Source organism: Uloborus diversus, chromosome 8, assembly GCF_026930045.1.
Source record: "Uloborus diversus isolate 005 chromosome 8, Udiv.v.3.1, whole genome shotgun sequence".
Classification (NCBI taxonomy): domain Eukaryota; kingdom Metazoa; phylum Arthropoda; class Arachnida; order Araneae; family Uloboridae; genus Uloborus; species Uloborus diversus.
The window spans coordinates 59779559-59804928 of NC_072738.1; the positions used below are offsets into that span (position 1 = coordinate 59779559).

Sequence of the window (25370 nt, forward strand, 5' to 3'; positions counted from 1 at the left end):
ACAATAAAAACTCAAATAGATCTAAGAGTTTTCTAAGCAAGACGCAGAAGTGATGATGGAATTGGAGAAGTTTTAAAAAGTTGTTTGTATAAACTTGGATGTTTCATTTAACTATTATTAGTCATTATTCTAAATTCAATTACGTCATTATTATTAGTCATTATTCTAAACGCTTTTGTTAAGATTTTATTTGCTTTGTTAATTCCCAAAATCAGTATCAATGAAATAAATAATTTGATTTATTACATAAGCATTTTATTTCTGTTGTGCAATTCTTGAGCTTGAGTGGTCTCGTTTATGCAAAACGTTTTGCAATTAAATTTCAGTTTTAAAAATAGTATTCTTTGATAATCAAAAATAAAAAAATTAAATACGAAAAATAAAGAAGTTAAGATATTTTACAGACTGTTGCTAATAGATATTAAATAGTACCGTTATGAAATTTATAAAACATCAAGTTATTATTCGTATTTTAATATTTGAAGCATTTGAAGGAAATGTTTATTGAAGTACTAGGAAAATTTATTATTTTAGATATTTCAAGCACCGTGCAGTTCTTGAAAAAATGTCTCGTCTATTTTCTGCGTAATTCTGGGACTACCTAACCTCAGTGCAGTGAATATAGACAGGACGATATTGAGCCATTAAACATTACTAATCGTTAGAATTATCAGTTTAGCTTGCTACATGGAAATGTTAAGAAAAAAAAAAGATTATTTGTCAACTGTAGTTTCATAATAAAGTAGTGAGTTGGTGCTTTACTTGGTGATAAAATATAGTAAACAGTTATTTGAGTTATTTTGTTTAATTTTTTGCTTGGAGTTTACTTTCGAGTCATTTTAACTATTCAATTTAGAATTTCACTCATAAAATATTCATCTTATTCTACACATATAACACCGATTACGAACACAACGTTTGAAATGAATGTTTCCAGAAAATAATAGGACAAATTTTTGGGTTTGAAAATGTCAGTTGGAGATAACTAGTCATTCTCGTGGAATAGCAAAAACATCCAGGCCTCCTTTCTAGTCGCGCACAGATAATAAAAATTCAATTATTCAGAGCGTCATGATTTAAATTAGGTGTTTATGATTTAGTATGTAATATTGAACAGGTCCCGTCAGAACCCACTTCACCTGATGGTTTAAATTGAAGGTTTTATTAAGGTTATGAAACAGTGAAGTAAACTATGAGGTCGAGTGTTCTGTTTTGGTGTGTCACACCCCTTCCGTCCACAACGAAGGAAGCTAAGTCTCGTTTTCTCTCTCGCTCAGATGCCCTGATCAACAACCTGACCTTCGAATGCTATCGTCGGAAGCGTTTAGACGGTTCCCACCAGACCGAGATCAAGTCCTATTCCTTCCAGGAGTGCCTAGACGAGTGCATGCGTCGCTATAACAAAGAGTGCCGCTCCGTAGAGTACAGTTCCAAGTATCAATCCTGTCGGTTCAGCAGCTACGACGGAACCATGAAGCCCGGACTAGTAGACGATGACTTCTTCGATTACTATGAGTTCAAGTGGTGTACGTAGTCAGGCAAAGCCTCTTCTCAATTCTGTCCATTTCTGCGTCTTGCTGATAATCCGTTTCTGCTTTTTCGATTCTGTCAGGGATTGCTTTTAAAGATTGTGCAGAGATATCGGTACTGATCGCAGACTTTTAATGCTTGTTGTTCTTGTTGTTCATCTTCCATTTAATCAGTGGGAGTCAGACCAGATTTAAGAATACGTTGGTGCTCAAAAAGCTGTTGAGAAGCATAACTGTCCTTCAAAATGTGACCCAAAGTGACCAAGATGAGTTCATCCGAAGTCTTGTTGTTCCTGTGCTTTTTCACAAAGATGGAGGATTTCATTACCCTCAGAGAACAAAAGAAATTTCAGGTGTCGTTGGCTAAGCATGAGAGGTTTAAGTAGGATTTTAGGGGTGAAGATGAATCTTGCTTAGTACTCCCTTATCAGTGATGAGTGGGGAAACTAGATAATCCTTCTGAATTTGAGATTTGTTCTGAGAGTTATATTTAGGAAATTTGGAAAAAGAGAAGGGTAGGGTATCCTTTGCAAGATTTTCTGCTAATTCATTATGTTAGATAATTTTTAAGATACAAACAGAGCAAAAGGCAACTTCATTTGAGTTTCACCCATGAGCCATGTGCTAAAGAAGCTCAACTGGATCACTTCCCACTCACTGTGGCAGCGCTTAGTATAGACATCCGTGATTAATAACGTATCATAAATTGAATTTTTCATAAATTCTCAAGGTTAATTAAATATTTTACCAACATGCAAACTCGGTCATATGACAAAATTAATTAGGGTCCATACATACATGTAGTTGCAACTAAAAATATTAAGCAGCGATATTGAAAACTGGCGGCAAAGAATATGTAACAAGTTCTTGAGAAATTTAATGCCGTTTTATCGAATACAAATACCATACAACTCAACTTGCTTTCGACTATATTTGGAAAAGAATCAGACATAACTATTTTAAATCTTCTGATTTCCTGCACAGTTATGATCGATCTTCAGCAACGGTTGCTTGAGAAGCTCCCTAAAAGTCTGAAATCAGCCATCACGTACGAATGCGTTCCAAATTTTTGTCTTATTTTCTTCTGCATGAAGGTAGTCTTTTCCACCCAATAAAAATATATACTTAATACAACCTTCAATATAAATCAAAGTACCTGAATGGAATACCGTACAATTTATTCTTTGACAAGAATTTAAACGTGAGGTTAGGAGTTCAATCTTCCAAGTTAAAAAGTTTAAAACTTTCATTTCAATTTAAAAATTTAGCTTTCAATGTTCGTTTTAGATTTAAATGTCTTTAGCTAAAATTGATTTATTCTACGACCTATTCTCTTTGTATTTGTAATTACAAAAACTCACTTAAATTTAAAAAAATCTTAACCCTAAAACGAGTAAATAAATGGAGTGATTTTTTTCACATACATTAAACAACGCATTATTAACGGTTTAATATTACAGATAAAGTTAAAATCGTGTTTATAGTGGTTTGTTTTTAAATATTTGATTTGAAATTTCCTAAGATCTTCAAAAAAATTTGAATTACGTATTATTGTGCTTCAAAACTTCCTTACACCAACTTTTGCACTTATTGCACGACATTTGACTTTTCTTATTCTTTCTGTGTTGTTCAAGTCAATGAAAATGTGTTCGTTAAATGAAAATGAGTTTATACTTTTTTTTTCTGTAGTTCGCGGAGTTGGTGGAAACAGTGGCGGTACAAGCTTTGGAACAAGGGGCGGCCCTTGGTCACCGGGTGCGGCCGCCCCTGCAGGAAGTATGTCCGGAAGTGGCGCGGCAAATTGGCCAAGTAGCGGAGGAGCTTCAGGCGGAGCTCCCTCTTCTTGGAGTGGCGGTGGAAACAATATGTGGAATCCTGGCAGTGGATGTAAGTACTGGTGCATTTTATAAAACCAAATAGAGCAAAGATCCGAAAATTTGATTTGCTAAGATTGGGATGAGGAGAGTCGATTTGCTTCACCAGTTACGTATTGCGACGGTTACTGACTTTGTGACAATCTAGCCAATTAGCCATACGCACAGTGTCATAACGAGAAAATTTAAATTGGTAGTAATCAAAGGTTACTTGAGTCATTTTCTTGACGCAAAAATTTTTTGCCCTCGTTCCGTCCGTTATCGGGTTATATTTCAAATTTAAAAACTTGGAAAGAAGAGGAAAGTACCACGTGATATTTAGGTTCTGCACGCAGCAGAACATTCCTTTGCAAAGCGTGAGAAAGATGTCTTCCATTACTCATCGAAACTCGCTAAATTTGGCGACTTTTCTTAAAATGTCGGAGGAAGTTTAAGAACTTTCTGAGGACGTCAAAACTCAGTTTGATATAATTGTGGAATAAATACTTTTTTTGAATATGTTGTTGCTTTGATACGTTAAATTTTGTGAAAAAAAATACCGCTCTAAAATTATTTTACGCCTAAGTATGACATTAGTTAGAGTAAAAGTTTTGGCAAAAAAAAAACTTCTGTAATCTTATAATAACAGATGTACGTCTAAATGGATATTTTTAATCCTTTACAATCACAAGCAGATTAATTAAAGCTAAATGGCTGCCGAATTCCTTTGTTTCTTCTCTTATATTCATAATGTTGTGTTTTATGTTCTTGAGTAGTACTACTTTAGTTGCAACCCCATCCCCCTAACAACCATCTTGTTTATTTGTATTTGGCTTAATGGACCAAGAATGAAGTATTTCGATGATCATTGAGGGGCATGCACCTTTTGGTGCTATTCAAAGCACTCGGATATGATCGGAAGACGGGCTATGTTGATCTATAACATCAAGTTCTTAAGCAGGGTTTGAAACCGAGTCCTCCGTACTTTGTAAGAAACTGTAAGAAAATTCCGAAACGTTCCTGAAAAATAATGGGCAGCTGATGTGCCCAAATTCTGCCAATGACATACCTGGCAGAGCTCCAGAAAAGTTTCCCCATTAAAGACAGTAACCATCGAAACCTACCTGGAATCTTTCAGAAAACAAATGGAATCTTTGAAATTCAGAAACTTTCCCGATCAAAACTAGTCATGTTCCTGGAATAACTTGGAAACCTTTAGTGTCAACTCATATATGTATGAAGCTACAAATTGGTACCTTCCTAAATTACCAGGAAAGCTCTCAAAAAAAAAAAAAAAATTGGGTCGTAGCGCCACCAGATATTCAAGCAAACTCTTCAAAATTACAATTTGCGGGGACTATATTTCGTCCTTGATTGGGGCTCAGTCAATCCTTAGGGACCGTAACTACGCTGAAGGTGAAACAACTAATAAAAATATCTAAAATGTTTTTTACACTTGCAGCAAAAAATACTTTAATTACAGTGTAAAATAGGCATTGTTGCGATTCAGGAAACCTTTTCGCAAAAAAAAAAAAAAAATTGTTTTTCACTGGAAACTGCGTGCCTTTTAACTGCGACCTTTTAAGCCCCGGTCCTTACTTGGACTTAATCAATGACGTATAGGATTTTTCTTATAGTGTGAGTTTTATCAAATCTCACACTTGGAAGCTGTTCTTAAGTGGCGTAAGTAAATTGAATCGTAAACAAGTACATGGCGCAAAAAAAAACCTTTGTAAAACGTCTTTAAACTAAATGACTCAAATCAAGAGAAAAATTGAAAAATTGGTATTTTTTGAAAAGTTTTAAAATAGAGCTGAAAAGTCACAAATCGGTGTTTGCTTAGGACCCGTATGGAAATTAATCTGTTAAATTTGTTACCAAAATTTACTTTTCAATTACCATTATTCAATTTTGATTTTGGGAACGATTAAACAGCTTTGCCCGTCTAAACAACTACAGAGTAAGTATAATAAAAACTAATAAAAATGACACCTCATCAGAACTGAAAGCAGACTGTTATGCATAGCTACCCGACAACTTGGTTGTAGTTGTTGCTATGCAGATAATAAAATGGCACAAACACGAAAATCATTGCAACATCGTGCGAATAAGTCGAAAACTGCTCTATGAAAACAAAGTCTGATTTATTTGTTCGTGAAGAGGACTGAAATAAATGTGTAAAATTCCTATTCTAATTCAGAAACCTGAATGTCTTGATTTTTTTTAGCCATGGGCGGTATGGGAGGCATGGGAGGTATGAGCGGTTCATGGCCAAGCGCTGGAGGTAGCTCTGGATCAAACTCATGGGCATCGGGCGCTGGCGGCAGTAGTGGAGGCATGGCAGCAGGCAGCGGCGGCATGGGCGCTGGCAACTGGGCCAGCATGCCACCAAACTCATGGACTAGTGGAGGATGGACAAGTAGCGGATTATGGCCAAGTGCGGGAGCACCACCACCACCAGAACCTGTTCTTCCACCATGGCCTGGAGCTCACTTTGCTTGGCCGCCATTACCACCACTAATAGGTAAAATATATATAGATTACTTTTATTACAATATGACGTCAAAAATTAGATTTAATTCAGACCATTGACATGTGCAAGTTACTCAAAAATAAAATGATCCAGTTAAACCTGCGTAAGTTAACCGCTTGCGGTGCACTACTTTAGTAGTCAACTTAAACAGGTGGTCAATTTACAGAGGTTGAATTACATGATATAGATCTAATTCTGTGCCTAAAAATAGCGGTCAACTTAGACAGGTGGTCAACTTTGCAGGTTTTACTGTTTTACCTTAATGTCTTTTTCAAACTAATTTTTGATTTTTTTTAACAATTTTAAATGTTTATTAAATAAAATAAAATTAACTTTAAACAAAAGACAAGCTACAAAATACATCACAAACAATATTAATGTTATGTTTATGTCCGCTAGGTATAAACATGAAACAACGAATTCGATGTCGTGACGTCAGTTAGCTAACCATCTGCATATGATTCTGCTAGCGCCCTTGAATGTAAACGTTGCTAAAATTTGTCCCTTACTGCTTGACATTTACTCTGAAATATAGCCATAAGCTCAGCAATTTTCTTTAAATTTACATGTCACGTACATTAGTCAATATACTGTTCTCATTGCTTGAAGCATTTTATTTCGATCAGTTTGACTTTGAAATGTCCACGGGTATGAACGATGTCTATATTACACAAATCACACAAAGCTCAAAACAGGGGATAGTACTCTAAATAAAATTTTGAAGAGAAATATAAGCAGAAGGAGAAACTCTTACTATTTATCAACAGCAACTCAAAATTGTAACTAATAATACTGTATTTTATTTATATATATATATATATATATATATATATATATATATATATATATATATATATATATATATATATATATATATATATATATATATATATATATATATATATATATATATATATATATATATATATATATATATATATATATATATATATATATATATATATATATATATATATATTTAATTAAAGTTCCTCAGAGACCCACTTGTTCAGATTTATCTGAGCATCTGAGCATTTTATAAACCGATAAACCGAGCAATTGGTAGGTGCGGTGTGATCTATGAGGGTGTCAAATGTCAAACTCTTGCTATCAATGAAATTGAAATTTCCTGTAGAATGTCTTACTCAAGAGGTGGATTTTAAAGTACAAAAGAGTAAATGGTATTTTTAGTACACTGTAAAAAAAATCCGTAAAATTTACAGAAAAAAACTGTCAGCCAGGACGCCAGTTTTCTTCCGTTTATTTTACAGAAATTTTCCGTATTTTTATTATTTATTCAAACTGATTTATTATTTTATGAAGATTAAAAAAATGAAACTATACTTTCATAAATCATTTCAATATTTACTATACTACTACGAAATGCATGTATACAAAGGTAAATTTCCGAATATGCCTCTGTCACAGATGACAAAAAAACATAATAATAAAATATTGATTAGGATGCAATGAAATGGAAGTTGCAAACGATTTAAGACTTACTCGCTTTAAATAAATATAAGATCAAAAACTCGAGCACGAGAACCAAAATCCAAACACGCGGGCGAAATTTCGAAGATTCGAAGAAAAACAAAGTATAACCGGTTACAGATTCAAAAAAAAACAGAGAAATCCTGTATTTTATTACGAACAGTTTTTTTCTGTAAAAAATACGGATAACTTCTTCAAAATTTACAGTTTTTTTTTACAGTGTACAGCAGACAATCTACCGCTATAATTATCTCGTTACTCACTATGTAGCACCGCTCAAGCTGTAGCTCCATCTATTGAGTAACTAAATAACTGGAGCGATAGATTGCCTGTTCCATTTACGCCAAGTAAATAAATTAAAGCTGCTGTATGTATGTTTTTTTTTACCGGTATTAGAGTTTTGTTGATTCCTTGCACTCAATTAGTTCAAACGCTTGTTTATTACAGTCAAACCTCCCAATAGCGGACACCGTCAGGACCAAAGTTGATGTCCGTTAACGGGGAGTGACTGCTAGTAGGGAGTCTGAATTCACAATGGCATTTTAATTTTGTATTTTAAACCTAGACATACAGTGTATAATTTTAAATGAAATTGATGAGCAGTCCTTATATAAGTGTACTTACCCAATAAGTAAATAATCCACTGAATCTTTTGGGAAAACAAAATAGCAAAGCATTTGTAAATTGTTTCCTCTAGCTGAACAAAACCAATTAAACACAATGGAATCAATGTCGTTTATTTTCAGCACCTTTTTTGCTTTAAATCGTAGCAAAATGTAGCCCAATCGTCTACTTTTCACTTAATGTGGCAATATTGTACCGATTCCTCATCAGGGTCCTTAGGGAAAAGACACGAAGCCGACGCTCGGCTCCCAAAATCTAGTGGGAGGGGGGAGGGGGATACTGATAAAGCAAGGTACTGTGTAAAAGGAGAAAGATAGTTTTTTCTTCTGTTTTTTGCTGGAATTTCGTGCATTTTTATATGAAAACAAAACTTTCATAAGCCTCGACTAAGGGGTCTAAGGACCTTTAAACTTCAAAATTTTCGATTTTCTGGAAAAAATATATGTTATGCCCAGTTTAATTCTGAACAATTTGATACCTTATTTATTACTATACGCCAAAAACTTTTCGAGTTATTGTAAAAATTCCTAAACTCTCCCCATACAGATTTATGTTAACAGTAGCTGTTTAAGCCTCTTTTTCTCAGGTGCCGGTTTCTTCGGTTTTCTCGTTTTGCGCGCATGATATCTCAGAAAGTTTCTTATACATGTCCGTAAAACTTTTAGTGTATGTTTATCTGGTTTATATTTATGACCTGAACCTAAATTTATTTATTTTTTTTAAATTATTTATTTATTTATTTATTTATTTTTTTTTTTTTTTTGAAATTTGGTAAGTTAATATCGAAAATTTCCAAAAATTTGGGTAAAAAAATATTTATTTTTAAATATTAACTTTAATTTTTTAGTTGAAATTTAGGTTCAGATCGTTGATATGTATCAGACAAACATGCATGAAAAGTTTTACGGAAATATATAAAAAACTTTCTGAAATATCATGCGCGCAAAACGAGAAAACCGAAGAAATCGGCACCTGAGAAAAAGAGGCTTAAACAGCTGCTGTTAACATAAATCTCTACGGGGAAAGTTTCGCATTTTTACAATAACTCGAAAAGTTTTTGGCGTATGGTAATAAATAAGGTATCAAATTGTTCAGAATAAAATTATGCATAACATATATTTTTTCCAGAAAATCGAAAATTCTGAAGATTAAAGGTCTTTAGACCCCTTATGTTCGACTTGAATGGCTCTTGTTTTCAGAGAAAAAGGAGTGACTTATCGGTACTGGTTAGCCCCAGAACATCGTAAAGAAGTAGAAAAAAATGCTTGCCACAAAAGCAGTGTTGAGAAAAATCTTACCAGAATAAAGAAACTCGGCTGATTTACTGTCCGCTAACGAGAGTTTCAGCTAACGAGAAGTGAAATACATTGTACGCCTACCTCGAGGATCTGGGGATTCAGAAACTGTCCGCTAACGGGGAATGTCCGCTATCTGGTAGTGTCCGTTAAGGGAGGTTTGACTGTATTTAGCATGATATGTTTAGACAATATCACACAAGAAATGTTATTGTACGGCATGAATTAGAATTCCTAAATCTTGACGTTTAAACCAATTATTACTACTTTTCCATTCCACAGGTCCCCACAGCGCTCATTTCCCTCCTCCCCCGCCTCCTCCGCCACCTTATCCGCCCCTTCCACCTCCGGAGCTGTGCGGAAAGTCCGGGGGCATCGGCACCTTCAAGAAGATCGGATACGGTATGAGGATCCGGAACCACTTCATCCTGCGCGTGCTCCGGGCAGACACTTTGCCGGACTGCGAGCGAGCGTGCATAGAGGCCAAGGACTTTCCATGCCTTTCTTTCAACTTCAGGTAATCTATAATAATAATAAAATCCACAACTTAAAAGTAAACACGAAAAATGAAAATCAAACGTTATGATTAAATATCAATCATGAAGATATCATTTTCAAGTATAATCACTTCGAATATATAATCACTTTTGAGTAAAATACGAACGATAAAAATCTCGTGTTAGTGTGAAATGAGAAAAATCATAATCACGACATAAAGTGAAAAAGGACCGATGAAAACCACGCCTTAATGTAAATTACGAATGATTAAAATCATACCTTGAGGTAAAAATACGTAATGATGAAAATCACATCTTAAGGTATAATGCGAAAAAGGAAAAACAAACCTTGAGATAAAAATACAAGACGATGATGATCACACCTTAAGAAACGAAGAAAGAGAATTATACGTAAATGTAAAGTAAGAATGATGAAAACCACGACTTAAGGTAATAAAATATGATGATGATGATCACAACTTAAAGATAAAATACGAATAATGAAGATCACAACTTCTAGAAAAATACGAACGATAAAAACCTCGTTTTGGTGTAAAAAGTGAAAAATTAAAATCCACCTTAGAAGGAAGTGCGAAAAAGGAAAATCACACCCTAGTGGAAATTACAAATGATGAAAATACCTTGTTCAACAATCGCGGTTAGGGATTGCAATACCGGTATTGCAATCCCTACAAAAAATTTTGAAATTTCTCAAAATATGCTGGAAAACATATTGTTCCGTTGCCATATTTCATAATTTTGTTCAAAAATTGTATTATTTTTGAGACTGTACTGTAAACAAATATAAAATGAAGGAACAAATGTTGTAAAAAACCTAATGCATCTATTGAATTTTCTGCAAGCTTGAAACTCGTTTTAGTGCTCAACTTTCTTACAGTTGAAAATACCCTTTTTGAATTCACGCAGGTCGGTGGTATGAAACCTGTGTAAGTTGACCACTCGCGGTGCAGTACTTTGGCGGTCAACTTAGACAGGTGGTCAACTTATAAAGGGCGGTAATTTTTTTAAATTTTATTTTTTGTCATTTCTTACACCATGTAGTTATTATTTTTTTTTGAGGAATTCACCCTTAATCTTTCTGTTCAACTCCACTTTCACTGTTTAACATTATTGAAAGTGAAACAAATTATTAAAAATACTATTCAAATACTTTTTTTTATTTTCCCCTTGTTTTTAACTATATTAGACACTGTAGTTTGAGAAATTCCATTATTTTCTCATTATTTATTAATCTCAATTTTCCACTAACTTTCTTTTTGAAGCCTTTTTATGTAAAACTTATAGCACAAAAAGCAACAAGCTCGACTCTCCCAGTTCATTAAGGCAAAATTAAAATGTTCTATCTCTTAATCCCTTGCGCCAGAAACATGTAACTTTACTCATTACTCATTAGCAGGCCCAGATCTGCGTACCCGCAGTGCGAGGGACCCGCGTTCCTTAAAGGGGCTAATGGCCCTGGAAATTGAAGAAAAAATAGAAAAAAAGAACTAGAACTAAGGCTTATTCGCTTTACAAATAGACACTGCTGGCCATTAGGGAGGGGCCCTACATATTTTGTTGCAAGGGGGCCCAAAATGTATAGATCCGGGCCTGCTCTTTTTAGCAGAATTCCTATGTTGCCACAGCATATTGCAACTGAAAGAAAATACTTTGAACTTTTCTACTGACACCTATTTTCATTGAACAGAGTACAAAAAGCTATCTCAAATAGAACAACAAATGAAAAACAAGTTTGGAGAATAAAGAGCAGCGTAAGCTTTATGCTGCTGTTTAGTTAGTAAAATGCTAGTATGTCATCAAAGCATTAAAAACATCCTTTGAAAGCTATTAAAAAATATTATTATAATTATTATTATAAATAAATAAATAATAAAATAAAATAATATGCTGAAGAAAGTTTAAAAAATAAACCAAGTGGTTAACTTACAAAGGGTTTTTTACAACACTCCAGACCAAATTTGGCGTACATAAGTGGTCAAGATAGACAGGTGGTCAAGATAGAGAGGTGCTCAAGTTTCAGAGGTTTTCCTTCATTATATGAGATAGGGCTAATTCCGTTCCTGACAAAAGCGGTCAACATAGACAGGTGGTCAACTTACAAGGGTGGTCAACTTTACAGGTTTTACTGCACTGTTAACAATGCACGATACACCTCCCCTAATTGTTTAGATATAATTCATCTTCAAATAATTTGGCCTCTTGCGTGTTATTTTTTGGATAAACCTTTTTATGTGTACGTGTTTCTTTTGTATTGTTTATTATTATTTTTTTAACTTATAGCTAGTTGTAATTTCTTTCCGAAAAACAATATTTTTCCAATAATTCAAAAAAAAAAAAAAAAACTCGAAAGAAGTTTAAATTTTGAGTCATAAAATTGCTCTTTTCTACATGTTTTTGGGAACGTTTACGCTATTTTTCTTCTTTTACTTAAGCGCGATTGTTAAACAAGCGTCACTTAACAGAACTTTTAATTTCAAGATGAGTAGACCGTGCAACGTAGTTTAGCGTATTAAACATTAAAGAATAACATTTTACATGGCGTTCTTACGTTTACTGACAGCAAAAAATCGAAAAAGCGTTTAAAAAATCTAGATTGTATGTTATATTTCTTGTGTGACGGAATTTAAACAAAAAAAGCGGGACTTTTTCGACAAAGCGGGACACTTTGGCGGGACAGTAAGACAAAAAGCGGGACGTCTGGTCACATTAACCAACCGCCTATGCTTAAGGGTGCCCTTTTATCACCTTATGCCCATCATGCTTACAAATTCATCCATAGGGGTGCCATAGGGAGCCAAAATGGTAATCTGAAACAACTACCGCTGGTTCTACAAGCGTTTCACCCTAAAAGGGACCATATACAACCCGCAATTTTAAGATTGTACAGTACGCATGAAATTTCATTTTCATTCAAAATAATTCGCAGGTGTTTCTTCGTATAACCTGCTTACAATCTCTCATTTAATGATTGTTTCTTTCACCTTTTTTGTAGGGCGTTTTTTCCAGACAATTGTGAACTTAGCGATCAGGACAGCCACCTTGTGCAAATCGGAAGCCCGCTGTATTTCGAACTCAACACACAGTTTGATTTCTACGAAAGGGAGCCCAGTGGTGTTTTACCCGGTTGTTTGGATGGTAAGTCATTTTATTATTGACTTTGCATGACTCGTAATAATAGTACTATTTTACTAAAAATATTCTTTCGATCAATAATATTTTTTCTAGTCGATGGGCTGTTAGGCAGAGATAGTTTTAACTTATCCACCAGTTCATTTCACGCATTCAAATAGGCAACTACGCTTCAAACTTTCAATCAAGCACGTCTCGTGTTTTAAATACAGATTTCGCATCGTGGAAAATGGAAAAAAAAAGCAATTGAATTTTTTTTAATATTGGATTTGACATTTTTTTTTAAGTATAAAAATTTTTAGACATTCTAAAAAACCGAAATGGTACACATTTTTTCTTTTCAGGTCATCTCTCATTTAATCCTTAAAAATTTATTTTTATAGAATTGATCGCTGTTACGGTTTTCACGGTTTCACTGTTTTCGTATCTATCCCTCCCCCAAAATGAATTACACTCCTCTGAAAAATATCAAGTAGTTTAATATTTCTTGAAATATCTCTGTCTACGTGTGATTTGATTCGGATTCGTTAAACAAAAAGAATATCTTCAAAGTTTATGGCCTATTTACTGTTAAAAGTTACAAATTGTTTTTGATTACATCAGGGATTGATCTAGAGGAATATTTTCTAAAATTTAAGGAGGCATTTAATTAGATGTTTAGAACACAGACAGGTGTTTTTTTGTATTAATCACTCTCTCTCGATGTCAAAAAAAAAAAAAAAAAACACCGGAAATTCGTGAGCATGAAAATCGTGCTGTTCGGATATACTCTTAGGGAGCGTCTACAAAGGAAATTCAGTGACCTTGCTAATTACCTGAAATTGGGATTTCCTATAGCAGCCGTTTACATTATAGCCTGCATTTGAGCAATACCGCCTCTGAACATCCCGTTTTGCACATTGTAAGGAGTAGGTCCAAAATGCTACTTGCAATGATCCTCTTGCTTTTCCGCTTCTAGGACATCTTCTTACCGTCGTTCTAAACTACCTGCAATGAGTCGGCTTGTTGATCAATGTAAACGGGCTTTTATACTATTTTCCTTAAAACGTACCTTCTGTTAAAGAACATACAGGGTGATCCAAGAGTCAAGACCAACTTCAAAAAAGAAAATAATCCGGAAACGAATGAAGATAAAAAGATGCGGTTTGTACTGAATGAAACGAAAAGAAGCCGGGTTTTGTGTGGCAACGAAACAAAAATAGTTTTTCTGCTTTCGACCAACATTTGGCGCTATAACTTTTTATTTCTCCATAATTCTTATAATACAGTTTAAACTTTCATGGCTTTCTCAACTATGGACAGCATTTCGATTTGCATAATAGTTTCGACTACCGTTACCTGCTGCCGTTGCTCCTTTACATATCGTATATAGCTTTGCATGATACTAATCAGAAATCCGACAACGCCATCTGTTGGTCACCAACAAAACTATTTTTGTTTTGTTGCCAGACAAAACCCTGCTTCTTTACCGTTCGTTTAGTGCAAAACGCATCTTTAAATCTTTATTCATTTTCGAATTATACATTTTCAAAGTTGGTCCTGACTATTGGATCGCCCGGTATAATATAAGTTTTTTTTTTTTTAATGCTTTCAAAACTTTAAACCAAGTTCTAAACTGAAAAGAATATTCTCCCTCTCCATTAGTGAGCCAATCCTGCACTTTAGATGGAATGGAATTCTCTCTGAAAACTCCCGAAGGTTTCTACGGCAGAATCTACACATACGGGTTTTATGACACCTGCTTTTATGACGGAAATGGTGGCAACGTCAATGTCCTCAGAATATCCAGAGCCAACGGTTTTCCCCGATGCGGAACTCAACAGGTTTCGGATCTTTCTTTTTCTGAACAGTTCATAATCTCGTGGATATATTTGACTTACACACAAAATTTATTTAATGTAAAAACACGTTGCAAAAAAAAAAAAAATAATAATAATAATTTTAGGAAATTAAACTTCTATTTGTTTGAAAAATTCTTTTTTTTTTCAATTCTGTTCGTCAGTTGAAAAGTTTTTAAGATTTCAAACTTTGGTTTGAATAAAATTACTAAAAGCTCTTTTGATCTTAAAATTTTTCCTTGTTTTATTATTTTTAAGTTCGTCGTTAGTTGTACATGATTATTTTTTCCCCATTTTGTTGACCGACACCGGTACGGGGGAAAAATTGACTGGTGTTAGGATATTTTTACCTATACACATTTTTTTTTTCCTTATTCAAAAAATAGTATGATTTTTACAATTTATACAGTATTTCTTACAAAAACTTTACTTAAGTTTTCTTAAAGGTTTATTTTCATTTTATAGTTACGTTTAACACTTATCTTTAGATTTAAATATAATCGTAAATAAATCGTCAAAAAAAAAAAAATCTTACCATTAACTTGTGAGAGTTTTTTCATACCTTGTAATGTTTTTTACATAAAATTAAAAATTTCAAAAACCCCTGACACAGTTGCAAATGTAGAATCAAAGAGGGAGAATTGAAAATCCATTTAAGAGCCTTATACTATTAAAAATTAATTACAAGTATTTTATTTGTTAACAAATAGAAACTGGCAACGGATAAAAGTTTTAAATCATGACTTTTAAATTCCTTGTCGGCCAACAATGAATTCGGTTTCCAATCGAGTGAGTAAAGGCTTAGCCGTATTTAAAATCTGCTTTAAAAAGCGTTATAATTCGAATTCTATATAACATGGAAATTCCAAACACATTCTATCGGACGCAGAAAAAATACTCTTTATTATGGTACTAAATTAAAAAAAAATTAAATATATTTTCACCGCAAAAAGCGCGATAAACCTTTTAGAGGTTTTCAATTTACATCTTCGTTAATTAATACCATCCGAAGACGCAACCTAGCTAAGAACACTCACGATCAACTCTCCTTTCGAACAATTCTTTTTATTTTCAAAATCGGTCCATCCGTTTAGGAGCTACAGTTTCAACCACACACTGATACACAGACACGTCAAACTTATAACCCCCTTCCTTTGTGTGTCGGGGGTGAAAAATGTTCTACAACAATGATACATTTTTAAAACTTGACATATTCTCGAACATTTTTCACTAATTTTTACTGCTCCGAGCGTCAAAAGAGGAGGAAAATCGTAGATTAAAGGCGTGTAATCTCAAAATGTAACATGAGTAATCATATTACTTACATAAAAACTTATGAACTGAGACTATAACACATAACTGTATAGAAAGTATAATTTCAAATATATTTCTATGATAAGCGCTTTGAATGTAACGCTTGAACGAAGCAGAAATAGGAAGTATTTATCCGCTTTCATGAAATAAAACATGTCCAGCTTACTAAAAAAAATAAAATAAAAAAACGAGAACTTTACAAAGAGATATTTATTTAATAGAAGTATGATGAATGTCATACAGCCTCAATTCCGGACAATTTCAAGCAGCAAAGGAAATTCATTCAAAAAATCGCAATGCGCTAATAATGGATTGAAGTGAAAATAGGTCATGTAAAGGATTTTCGCCTTTAAAAAAATGTTCCCTTTTGTGTCCAGTGAAGTTGACAGTGAGCATTTTGAAAAGCGAAAGTATGAATAAAATCGTGATTTATTACACGCAAACTGCATGTTATGTATTCTATTCTTATTTTCTGGACTATAATCATACACATTTTTGGAGGTTTGGAAAGCTTGTTGTGTATTTGTTTATAATTTGAAAATGTGCAACTCATTTTTCATTTTATCTTACCATTTAGAGGTTGTTTTCTAGTTTTTCTAGCATTATACTTTTGTTCCCCAACAATTTTATTCTATAGATTGCTTCATAGGCAGTTGAGGGGGCGTGTACTTTCTTGGAAGTATTATTTTTGTCTTACATATGTACCGAGGAGCGGACTGGGTTCTCCAACAGGGCGTCAACCTTGACTCCCAAAAGGTGCAAAAAATTATAAAAAAAAAAACGAGGTGTAAAGTTTCAAGGGCGCAAGTAAAAACCCAAAAGGCACACAGATATGGGGGTGCAAAAAAAAAAAAAAAAAAGGAAGAGAAGGAAGAAAAAAAGTCGCACAGGTATGAGGGATCAAGAAAAAAAATACATTTAAAACAAAGATGCACAGGTTTAAGGGCACACACACACACACACGCAAAAAAAAAAAAAAAACAAGGTGCACAGAGGGCGTTCGAGCGCGCACCGGCGGGAGGGCGCATGGGCCCGCGGGTCGATGGTGCGGCGGGCCAGTTTGCCCCTGCATGTACCAAATGAACAAATAACCATGAAAAAGATGATAAGTTCAAAACGAACAACCTAGTCAGGCTCGTCATTTCGGATATTGCAGTGGCATGCAAAAACATTAACTTTTCAAAATAGGGGAAGGGGATAATTGAACCCTCTGCCCCCCCCCTCCCCGAAAAAAAATAAAAACTAACTTGAGCTTGGTAATGTCTCTACTTAACCTTAATTTTTTACCTTTTTATACTAGAATCATTCTCACGAAAATAGTAAAAATCGTGTCCGAAACTATTGAATCATGTTTAACAATTCAAATAACTAACGCATATCAAATCAAATTCTCAACTGATTCTCCATTTGTTTGTGGGTCATTAAGTATCAATGGATTGCGCACAATTATTTATGAGGGAATTAAATATTTTTGGGCTGACAAAAAAGACTTAGAGAGAAGTTACAGGTACAGAGCCGGTATAAAACGAAAAAATTGTTTTAGAATTGTTATTCTGTCTTAAATTTAATAAAAGCAAAAATCGTCAATGAAAATGCAACGGAGGACGTTTAACAGTTCAAATCACCTATCCGGAAAAAAAATGAACTGAAGAAAGTTGGTAGCTATTGTATGTTTGGCAACTCCACTGTTTAGTCCTCGATAAAATATTACGGGAACCGATGTAATAATTAGTAAGTTACCACTCTTAAGTCGCGGTTAAGGCAGAATTACATGCCAAATACCGACAGTCCGGTTACGATATCCAGAGACTGCAGTTTTGTCCTTGTTATAGATTCATCAATCTGAATAGTCTTTAACAGTCAAGGAGAGAACATCTCCCTCCAGCTCGATTACTATTCCGAAGTGACGAGTCCATAACAGGAACGAAACTGCAGTCTCTGGATATCCTAACCGGACTATCGGTATATTGCATTCAGATTTGCTGCAATTATTTGTTTTATTTTCGATTTTTTTATCCTCTGATATGGTTTTTTTCCCGTTCATTATTGCCGAAACATTTCTGTGTAAAATTAATTTAAAGTTTTCGAAAATAATTTTTAAATTTATTTTTTCAGTACGGCGACGTGATCACCAACATCGTTGTCGTTCAGTTCAATGACTACGTTCAGACGTCAAGAGACAAGAAGTACAATCTGACGTGCTATTTCTCTGGCCCTGGAGAAGCTGTTGTTACATCCAATTACCTCGATACCAGGACGGATGGGTCAGTACTTTACCTTTGTGTCCGCTATGAATCGCTTAGAAGCATTTCCTTTTTCTTCCAGGATGCACTATTAATCCTTCTTGTCATCGAAAACTAAAAACGAATCTTTGATGCATTTGAAATAGTAAATATCAATGAACTGTTCCGCTCTAACCTGCAAGACCTCTATTTTTGCAACCGTTAGTCCTGGATGCATACTTCCAATTGCAAAAATGCTCAAAATCAGAAGCAGTGTTAAAATATTGAAAGTTTGTAGTAAAAATAAAAATAAATGAGTCAAAAAATACGGAATTTAACTTTTTATATGGGTCACAGGTCCCCTAAGAAGGACTTATTTAGGGTAATAATACCCATTGAAAAATAATTCCAAAACAAAAAGTTTGAAGTTAGTACAACCAATATTCATTGAGATATGAAACGCAGCGTTTTGTGACTTAAGCCACTTTACACTCGCTGTCAATAACACTTGTTGGGGGAAAATATCTGTACCTCAGAACCAGAAGGACATAAGTCCAAAAATTACGATTTTCTGTTTATTAGTGCATTGTGTGTAGAACCCTATCCCGCATCTAGTCATGTGAACGTAATTTTTTAAAAAAAGAAGACCTTTTCAGTTTTTACCAGGGTATAACTGGCGTGCTTTTCATCTTTTGCATGCGCCAGAAAAAAGTTTTTTCTCTCTACTGTAAAATTATCATGATATGACTTACGTTCCTCTGGCTCTGAGGTACAGATGTAACAGTTAACAAGGATTATAAAATTTTACGCGTGCATAGAGTGTGGTTTTTCAAATTGACTGAGATTTTTTGCTGTGTTTTTATGTAGCATGGCATAACATTTGCATTTGTTTATGAATAGCAATGAAATATTTAAATACTTTTTTTTTTCGCATCAACAACTTGTCATTCTTCTGAAAGGGAGATTAGTTCCAATCTCATCTTGTATATGTTCGCTTAAAACTTTGAACTGGAATATCTCCTTAAGTTTTGGTCGCAGAAATGTCAAGCTTTTTTGTGTCAGTAATAGTTTTCAATGGAGATTATTTCTTTAAATACGATAAGAGACCTAGGACCCGTATTGATAGTTAAAGTTGTATTTTTGACTCATTTTTATTTTTGCTTCAAACTTTCATTCAATAAACAATTCAACTCCACATCTGATTTTGAACATTTTTGCAATTGGAAGTATGCATCTAGAGCTAACGGTTGCAAAAATAAAGGTCTTACAGGTTAAACCGAAACATCCTGTGTACTAGTAATGTATCAGATATCCGATCCGTATTCGTGGATATCAGAGGGAAAAATTAAGATCTGTATCCGTATCCATTTTATGTTTGACGGATCTTTTACCCTTGAATTTTATTACAAGTTTGAAATTCTATATATTTGGCAACAATGAGCAAATTGATGTAAGTGGACATTTTCAAGTTTTCGAATAAAACGCGTGTAAAGATAAGGACCTAGCTAGGGTTTCGTTGATTTTTTTTTCTCCAAAGTGTGCTGTATAAGCTCCTACTAGGGCTAGTACTATCTCTTGCCCTAAAACAGAGCAGAGGTTCACCTACCATTTGTACAACTTGTCTATAAATCTTTAATTTAGCCACTTACATCCCTTTTCTTCTCACTGCCTCATACAGGCAATCATACAATACTATTAAATTCCATTTTAATTCGTTTTTATTTTTTATAAACGTGATAAAGTTTCATTTCGCAATTAAATGGCCATTTTTTTATTTTGGGATTTGTATGATTATTCCTTTTGACTTTTCTAGGGATTCTTCAGAAAAAGTGAATCTAATTTTTGTTCTCGGAAAAATATAAATACATTAAGATCAATTTCAATTTTTGGGGTGTTGCAATCAAAAAATCATAATCTTTAGAATTATAAAATATTTTTTTATATATTTCTTAAACTTTTCATGCACTGTTATTTTTTGATTTGTTTTTCAATGCTAAGGAAGTATTTATTTTTAAAAATGTATTTAAAAGTAGTATTCTGCCGTGGGAAGAAAAGGTGCAGTATCTGCAGAAATGAGGTTTTGAGACATTTGAAGAAACGCGTTTTGGATTCAATACTAACAATAGGGAAATGCTCGAATTTGACGTTTTTCCGGGATTTATTTTCAGCGGAAACTAAATAAGCAAACTTGTACCAAAAAGCTTATGTACAATTATGCACAGTAAAAACAATTCAGAAATGTTTCTGGAAAATAATGGGCAGCTGATGTGCCCCATTTCTGCAAGAAACATATCGTGCAAAAACCAGGCACGTTTTCCGTCAGTCAGCAACATTTCTGAAATTATTCTTGAAACTTTCTGAAGAATCGGGTAATCTTCCCTTTTAAAGCCAGTCATGTTTCGAGAACCTTCAAGGAAAATTAGGTTTTATTATAATTGTTTAGAACCTTCCTGATTTAGGAAAAAAGCAACCATGGGGAAAGCTAAAATAGAGTTCCAAGCAAGCACTTGACATCTCCCTCACCTGCAATTCTTGCCTTGCAAGCTGCAGCTATCCAGTTAATTATTCACTCTCATTGGGAGCTTATTTAATCTGGACAGACCGTAGTCGAACTAAAGCCGATACACTTAATAAACACACTCAGTCAATCTTTAAATTACTTGCTAAAATATTTTTTACAACCATGAAAAGTCTGCATTCGTGCAACTTGTAGCAATTCAGGAAACGTTTTTGCAAAGATACTTGATTTTGCCGGGAAATAGATGAAAACCTGCGAAACCCCGAAAAATAATCCCGTGTGAAATAATCAGTAACGTTTCGGAATTTTTTTACAGTGCGAATGGCAAAATGGCAAAAAAAAAATAATTAAATAAGTAAAACTTGCAAATGCTGCCTTTTATTTTCTCACGACTGTATTTAATTGCAACACTGGTTCTGTATAAGTTTTTTTTTTACTGTTACGCTTATATTATTATGCTAATTCATTAACCTTACCATGACCCAAGTTATTCAGTCATTGAGTATTTTTTATTGCAGACGATATCCTACTCAAATAGAGCATTTGCCGGCACAGAACATCTTAACCTCAAGTGTTATTCTGAAAGTTTTGTACAGAGGGTCACCAACGACTACGATTGCAGTTGGAGACCTGCTCACATTCCGGCTCGAAGCAAGAGGAAATTGTAAGTTTTTTGAAGTTTAAATAAATAAATGACGCAGGAATAGTTCCAATAAATCGTGCAAGATCGAGATAATCTATAATCCTAGTATGGGAAACTTGAAAGAAACTTTTTACAACTACAAATAGGAAGAAACTAAGAACAAATGAAGCACTTCTTAAAATACAGTGCAACCCATTGAGAAGATATAAAATGGAGGGAGGGAAGTCTTTCATTCGTTAAGCAAAGACCCCAAGTCACGTAATTTTAAAGCTAAGCATTATAAGAAATTGGATTTCTTTCGCTACTTTCACGCAAAATGTGTCAACCATTCGTCGTTTGTTGAGTCATGTGACTTGGGAGCTTTGCCTCAGTTTTTTCCAAGGCAATGATTGGACTTTCTCCTTCCATTTACTAATTCCGACTCTAAGGTACAATCTCGTTTATCTGGTTTAACTAGGGCGAAGGCAATCCGGATAATCCGGGAATGTGGGCAATAAGTAAAACACATTCGTAAAAAAGCAGACTTATCTTTTATTACAGCAGAAAAACGATGCTTTGTAACAAAATTACATTGGATTGTTACTCGCAAACACTTTAACCGTTTATATTATTCAATCAAATACTTCATCATTTATAGTTCAGCTGCAGTAGTGACAGATGGACACTCTAATGCTCTTATTACACGATTCAATCATCTGCAACTTTTTCCTGCAACTCCGTGTATTTTTATGAGGAAAATTGCTCGGTGTCGCCGGCAATTGCACGCAATAGTTGCACCTAGTTGCAGGTTTTATCCAATGAGAATTCTCCTGACTGCGGGACCTCAGCTATGTACACTAGGGTGGAGTGAAAAAAACGAAATTGAGAAATACGTTAAGCCTGTATGTGGGAAAAGTTGCCTCTTCCCAAGCCTATTTATCATACAAAATTTCAGCTAAATCAAACAATATCTTTAGCTGCCCATTTGAGGTTCAATTTTAGGTATTTAGCCAAATTAGGCATTTTCACCAAACTGGCGAAAATGAGCCGATAAAATATAATTATCTACCATTTGAATCTATGAATGGTTGCAATTAAACTCTGGAGAATTAAATACTTAATGTATAGTTAGTTGAATGACCTAGGTAATTGCAAAATGACCTTCAAATGTGCATCAAGAACGCACATTGCATATGTTGTCTCAGCTCTGGTTTGTCTTTCTTTGCGTTCACCGCTATCAACTAGGTTCTTTGTTCTAGTTTGTTGTCTTTCTTATTTAAAATGTTCTATTTGGTTTGAATTATTTCAATCTATTAAGTTATAACTTCAAATGTTAATGAAAAGGCTGTTTTTACGTATAAATAGTTTCGAAAAAAAAAACACAATTAGAACTCAAGATTTTTTTTCACCGAAGTAAATGAGATAAGCGTCAAGCAGCTGAATTCCATTGAAATATATTGAAATAATCATGAATTCTTAAACATAGTTATCTTCAGCTATTTTCCCCTTTTAACGCTCTTGAGGGCTCAGCTCTCTCACGCGTTTTGTATTGTTGCTATGTAATTATATATGTAATTTTTTTCATTTATTATTTTTAAAATTAAATATCTAAAATATTTCCTCTTTTTATTACTTGTGAGATTAATTCCTAACGTTTGTGTCCTACTAAGTGCGTTATTCCTGGCCGATTTGATGCTTTTTATTGACACCCAAGCAGTTTCAGAAATTGTTCGCATCCTAGACAGTAGGTTCGTTCAAGTGGGTGGGTGTGTGCGGAGGAGGGGGTGTTCAATTTTCAGCATGATTCCCTCTCCTTAATACGGTAGTCTGTATCTGCCGCTGTCCGATAGATCAGCCTCAACTATTATAAATGCTGCTTTAAAAGATATGGGAATTATTGCCAAAGAAGATTAAGCCAAGGTAGTCGATCGTAGCAAAATCAGAAGGTAAAGAAGAAAAAAAAACTATCGACTTGAAAAAAAAGAAAAAAGAGAGAATGACACTTTTCAGCAGAATATGATGTACTTTGACGGTCGAAGAGACAATACTTTGATTCAAATTAAGGACTGAAAAAATTAAGCTAGAAAGACAACAAAAGACCAAGTTGTTTTATAATATGATGCACCGTACCCTCCTGTGTCTGGTAGCTCTCATAAGACTTAGATAAGTATAACAGCATTTTGAAAGAAAAATATTGATATTTCTAAGTTACGAGCTATGGGTTAAGTGCAAACAGTGAGCAATACATGTTTTTTTAAATTTAGTTCTAAGGAAACTTGAGATTTACATAGGACGTTCATTGCAGTGGTTTATTTGTTAGTTATATACAAATGAATTGCCATTACGCCAGATATTATAACCTTAGGGTGGAAAAACAGCTGGACCAAAGGGATATTGTTTAGAAATTGGGGACAAACTAGAGTAATGTGAAAAGATAACTGTGGTAAACTTTATACAGATCAATGGTATGTCTATGAAATATGGAATATAATTTCGAATGGAAACATTTCAATCAGTTTGTTATAAAAGAACACAGTCATTGCAGAAGGCTAACGACAGCTAATAGATCTTTTCGGTTATATATTTCAAGAAAATGCCCATCAGAGAACGTGAAAGTTTCAACAGAATATGTTATTAGAGTATACTCTATTATATTAAACCTAATTCATCATGTATTATTGGAAGTGAATACTTTTACAGTTTAATAGAATAACGTCTAGTCATGTCAAGAAAACATTATATTGGTCAATGCCGGTAAACAGTAGAAAATGCGTGAGAGAGCTGAGCCTTCAAGAGTTTTAAAGGGAAAAATGCTAAACTCGATAACTATATTTAAGAATTTAAGACTACTTCAATAAACTTCAACGGAATTCAGCTGCACTTAAAAACATTGACGCTTATCTCATTTACTTTGGTTAAAAAAAATCTTGACTTATGGTTTTTTTTTTTTTTTTCAAACTATTCATCCGTAAAAACAGCCTTTTCATTAACATTTGAAATTATAACTTAATAGATTGAAATAATTCAAACTAAATAGAACATTTTAAATAAGAAAGACAACAAACTAGAACAAAGAACCCAGTAGATAGTGGTGAAACACAAAGAAAGACATACCAGATCTGAGGCAGCATAAGCAATGTGCGTTCTTGATGCACATTTGAAAGCCATTTCGCAATTACCTTGGTCATTCAACTAACTATACATCAAGTATTTAATTTTCCAGCGTTTAATTTCAACTATTCATAGATTCAAATGGTAGATAATTATATTTTATCGGCTCATTTTCACCAGTTTAGTGAAAAATGGAGCCAAATACCTGAAATTGAACCTCAAGTGGGCAGCTGAAGATATTGTTTGATTTAGCTGAAATTTTGTATGATAAATAGGCTTGGTAAGAGGCAACTTTTCCACATACAGGCTTAACGTATTTCTCAATTTCGTTTTTTTTCACTCCTCCCTAATGTACACTCAGTGACATCCTCCAATTTTTGTGGTAAACCTGTGAGTGGGTGGAGAAAGTTGCTGCAATTGAAGTTGCACAGTGTAATAAGACCATCTTATATAATTAAAAACTGAGCTTTTGTGCCTATGTATGTATGTCCAAGTTACTTCTCCCGAACAAGTGAACGCTACCTGACTATCAAACCAGGTATCGATGGATTCGTAATCTTCCCATCTTTATGTTTGGCTATTTAGCATAATCCTCCGAAAAAATTGGCGAAGATATCAATTAATAAAATAATAGTTTAAAAAACTAAAATAACACGCTTTCGTAGTAAAATGAACTAAAAAGTGAAAAATAATCTTTGGATGATAGTAGTTGACCAATTACTTAATTTTAATGTAATACAAAAAAGCGTGGGGTGCTTGCTGTCTATTCACAT

At 34.0% G+C, this 25370-nt stretch overlaps 1 protein-coding gene across 1 annotated transcript in view; it reads left to right on the forward strand.

Annotated features, from left to right (window-relative positions):
- Positions 1–25370, forward strand: part of LOC129227615 (uncharacterized) — a 181619-nt gene that overhangs the window by 109402 nt on the left and 46847 nt on the right. The window contains exons 6-13 of the mRNA XM_054862203.1: positions 1278–1526; positions 3219–3416; positions 5610–5906; positions 9608–9842; positions 12836–12978; positions 14617–14795; positions 18240–18388; positions 21383–21528. Coding sequence (XP_054718178.1) covers positions 1278–1526; positions 3219–3416; positions 5610–5906; positions 9608–9842; positions 12836–12978; positions 14617–14795; positions 18240–18388; positions 21383–21528 — 1596 coding nt within the window. The remainder of the gene's footprint in view (positions 1–1277; positions 1527–3218; positions 3417–5609; positions 5907–9607; positions 9843–12835; positions 12979–14616; positions 14796–18239; positions 18389–21382; positions 21529–25370) is intronic.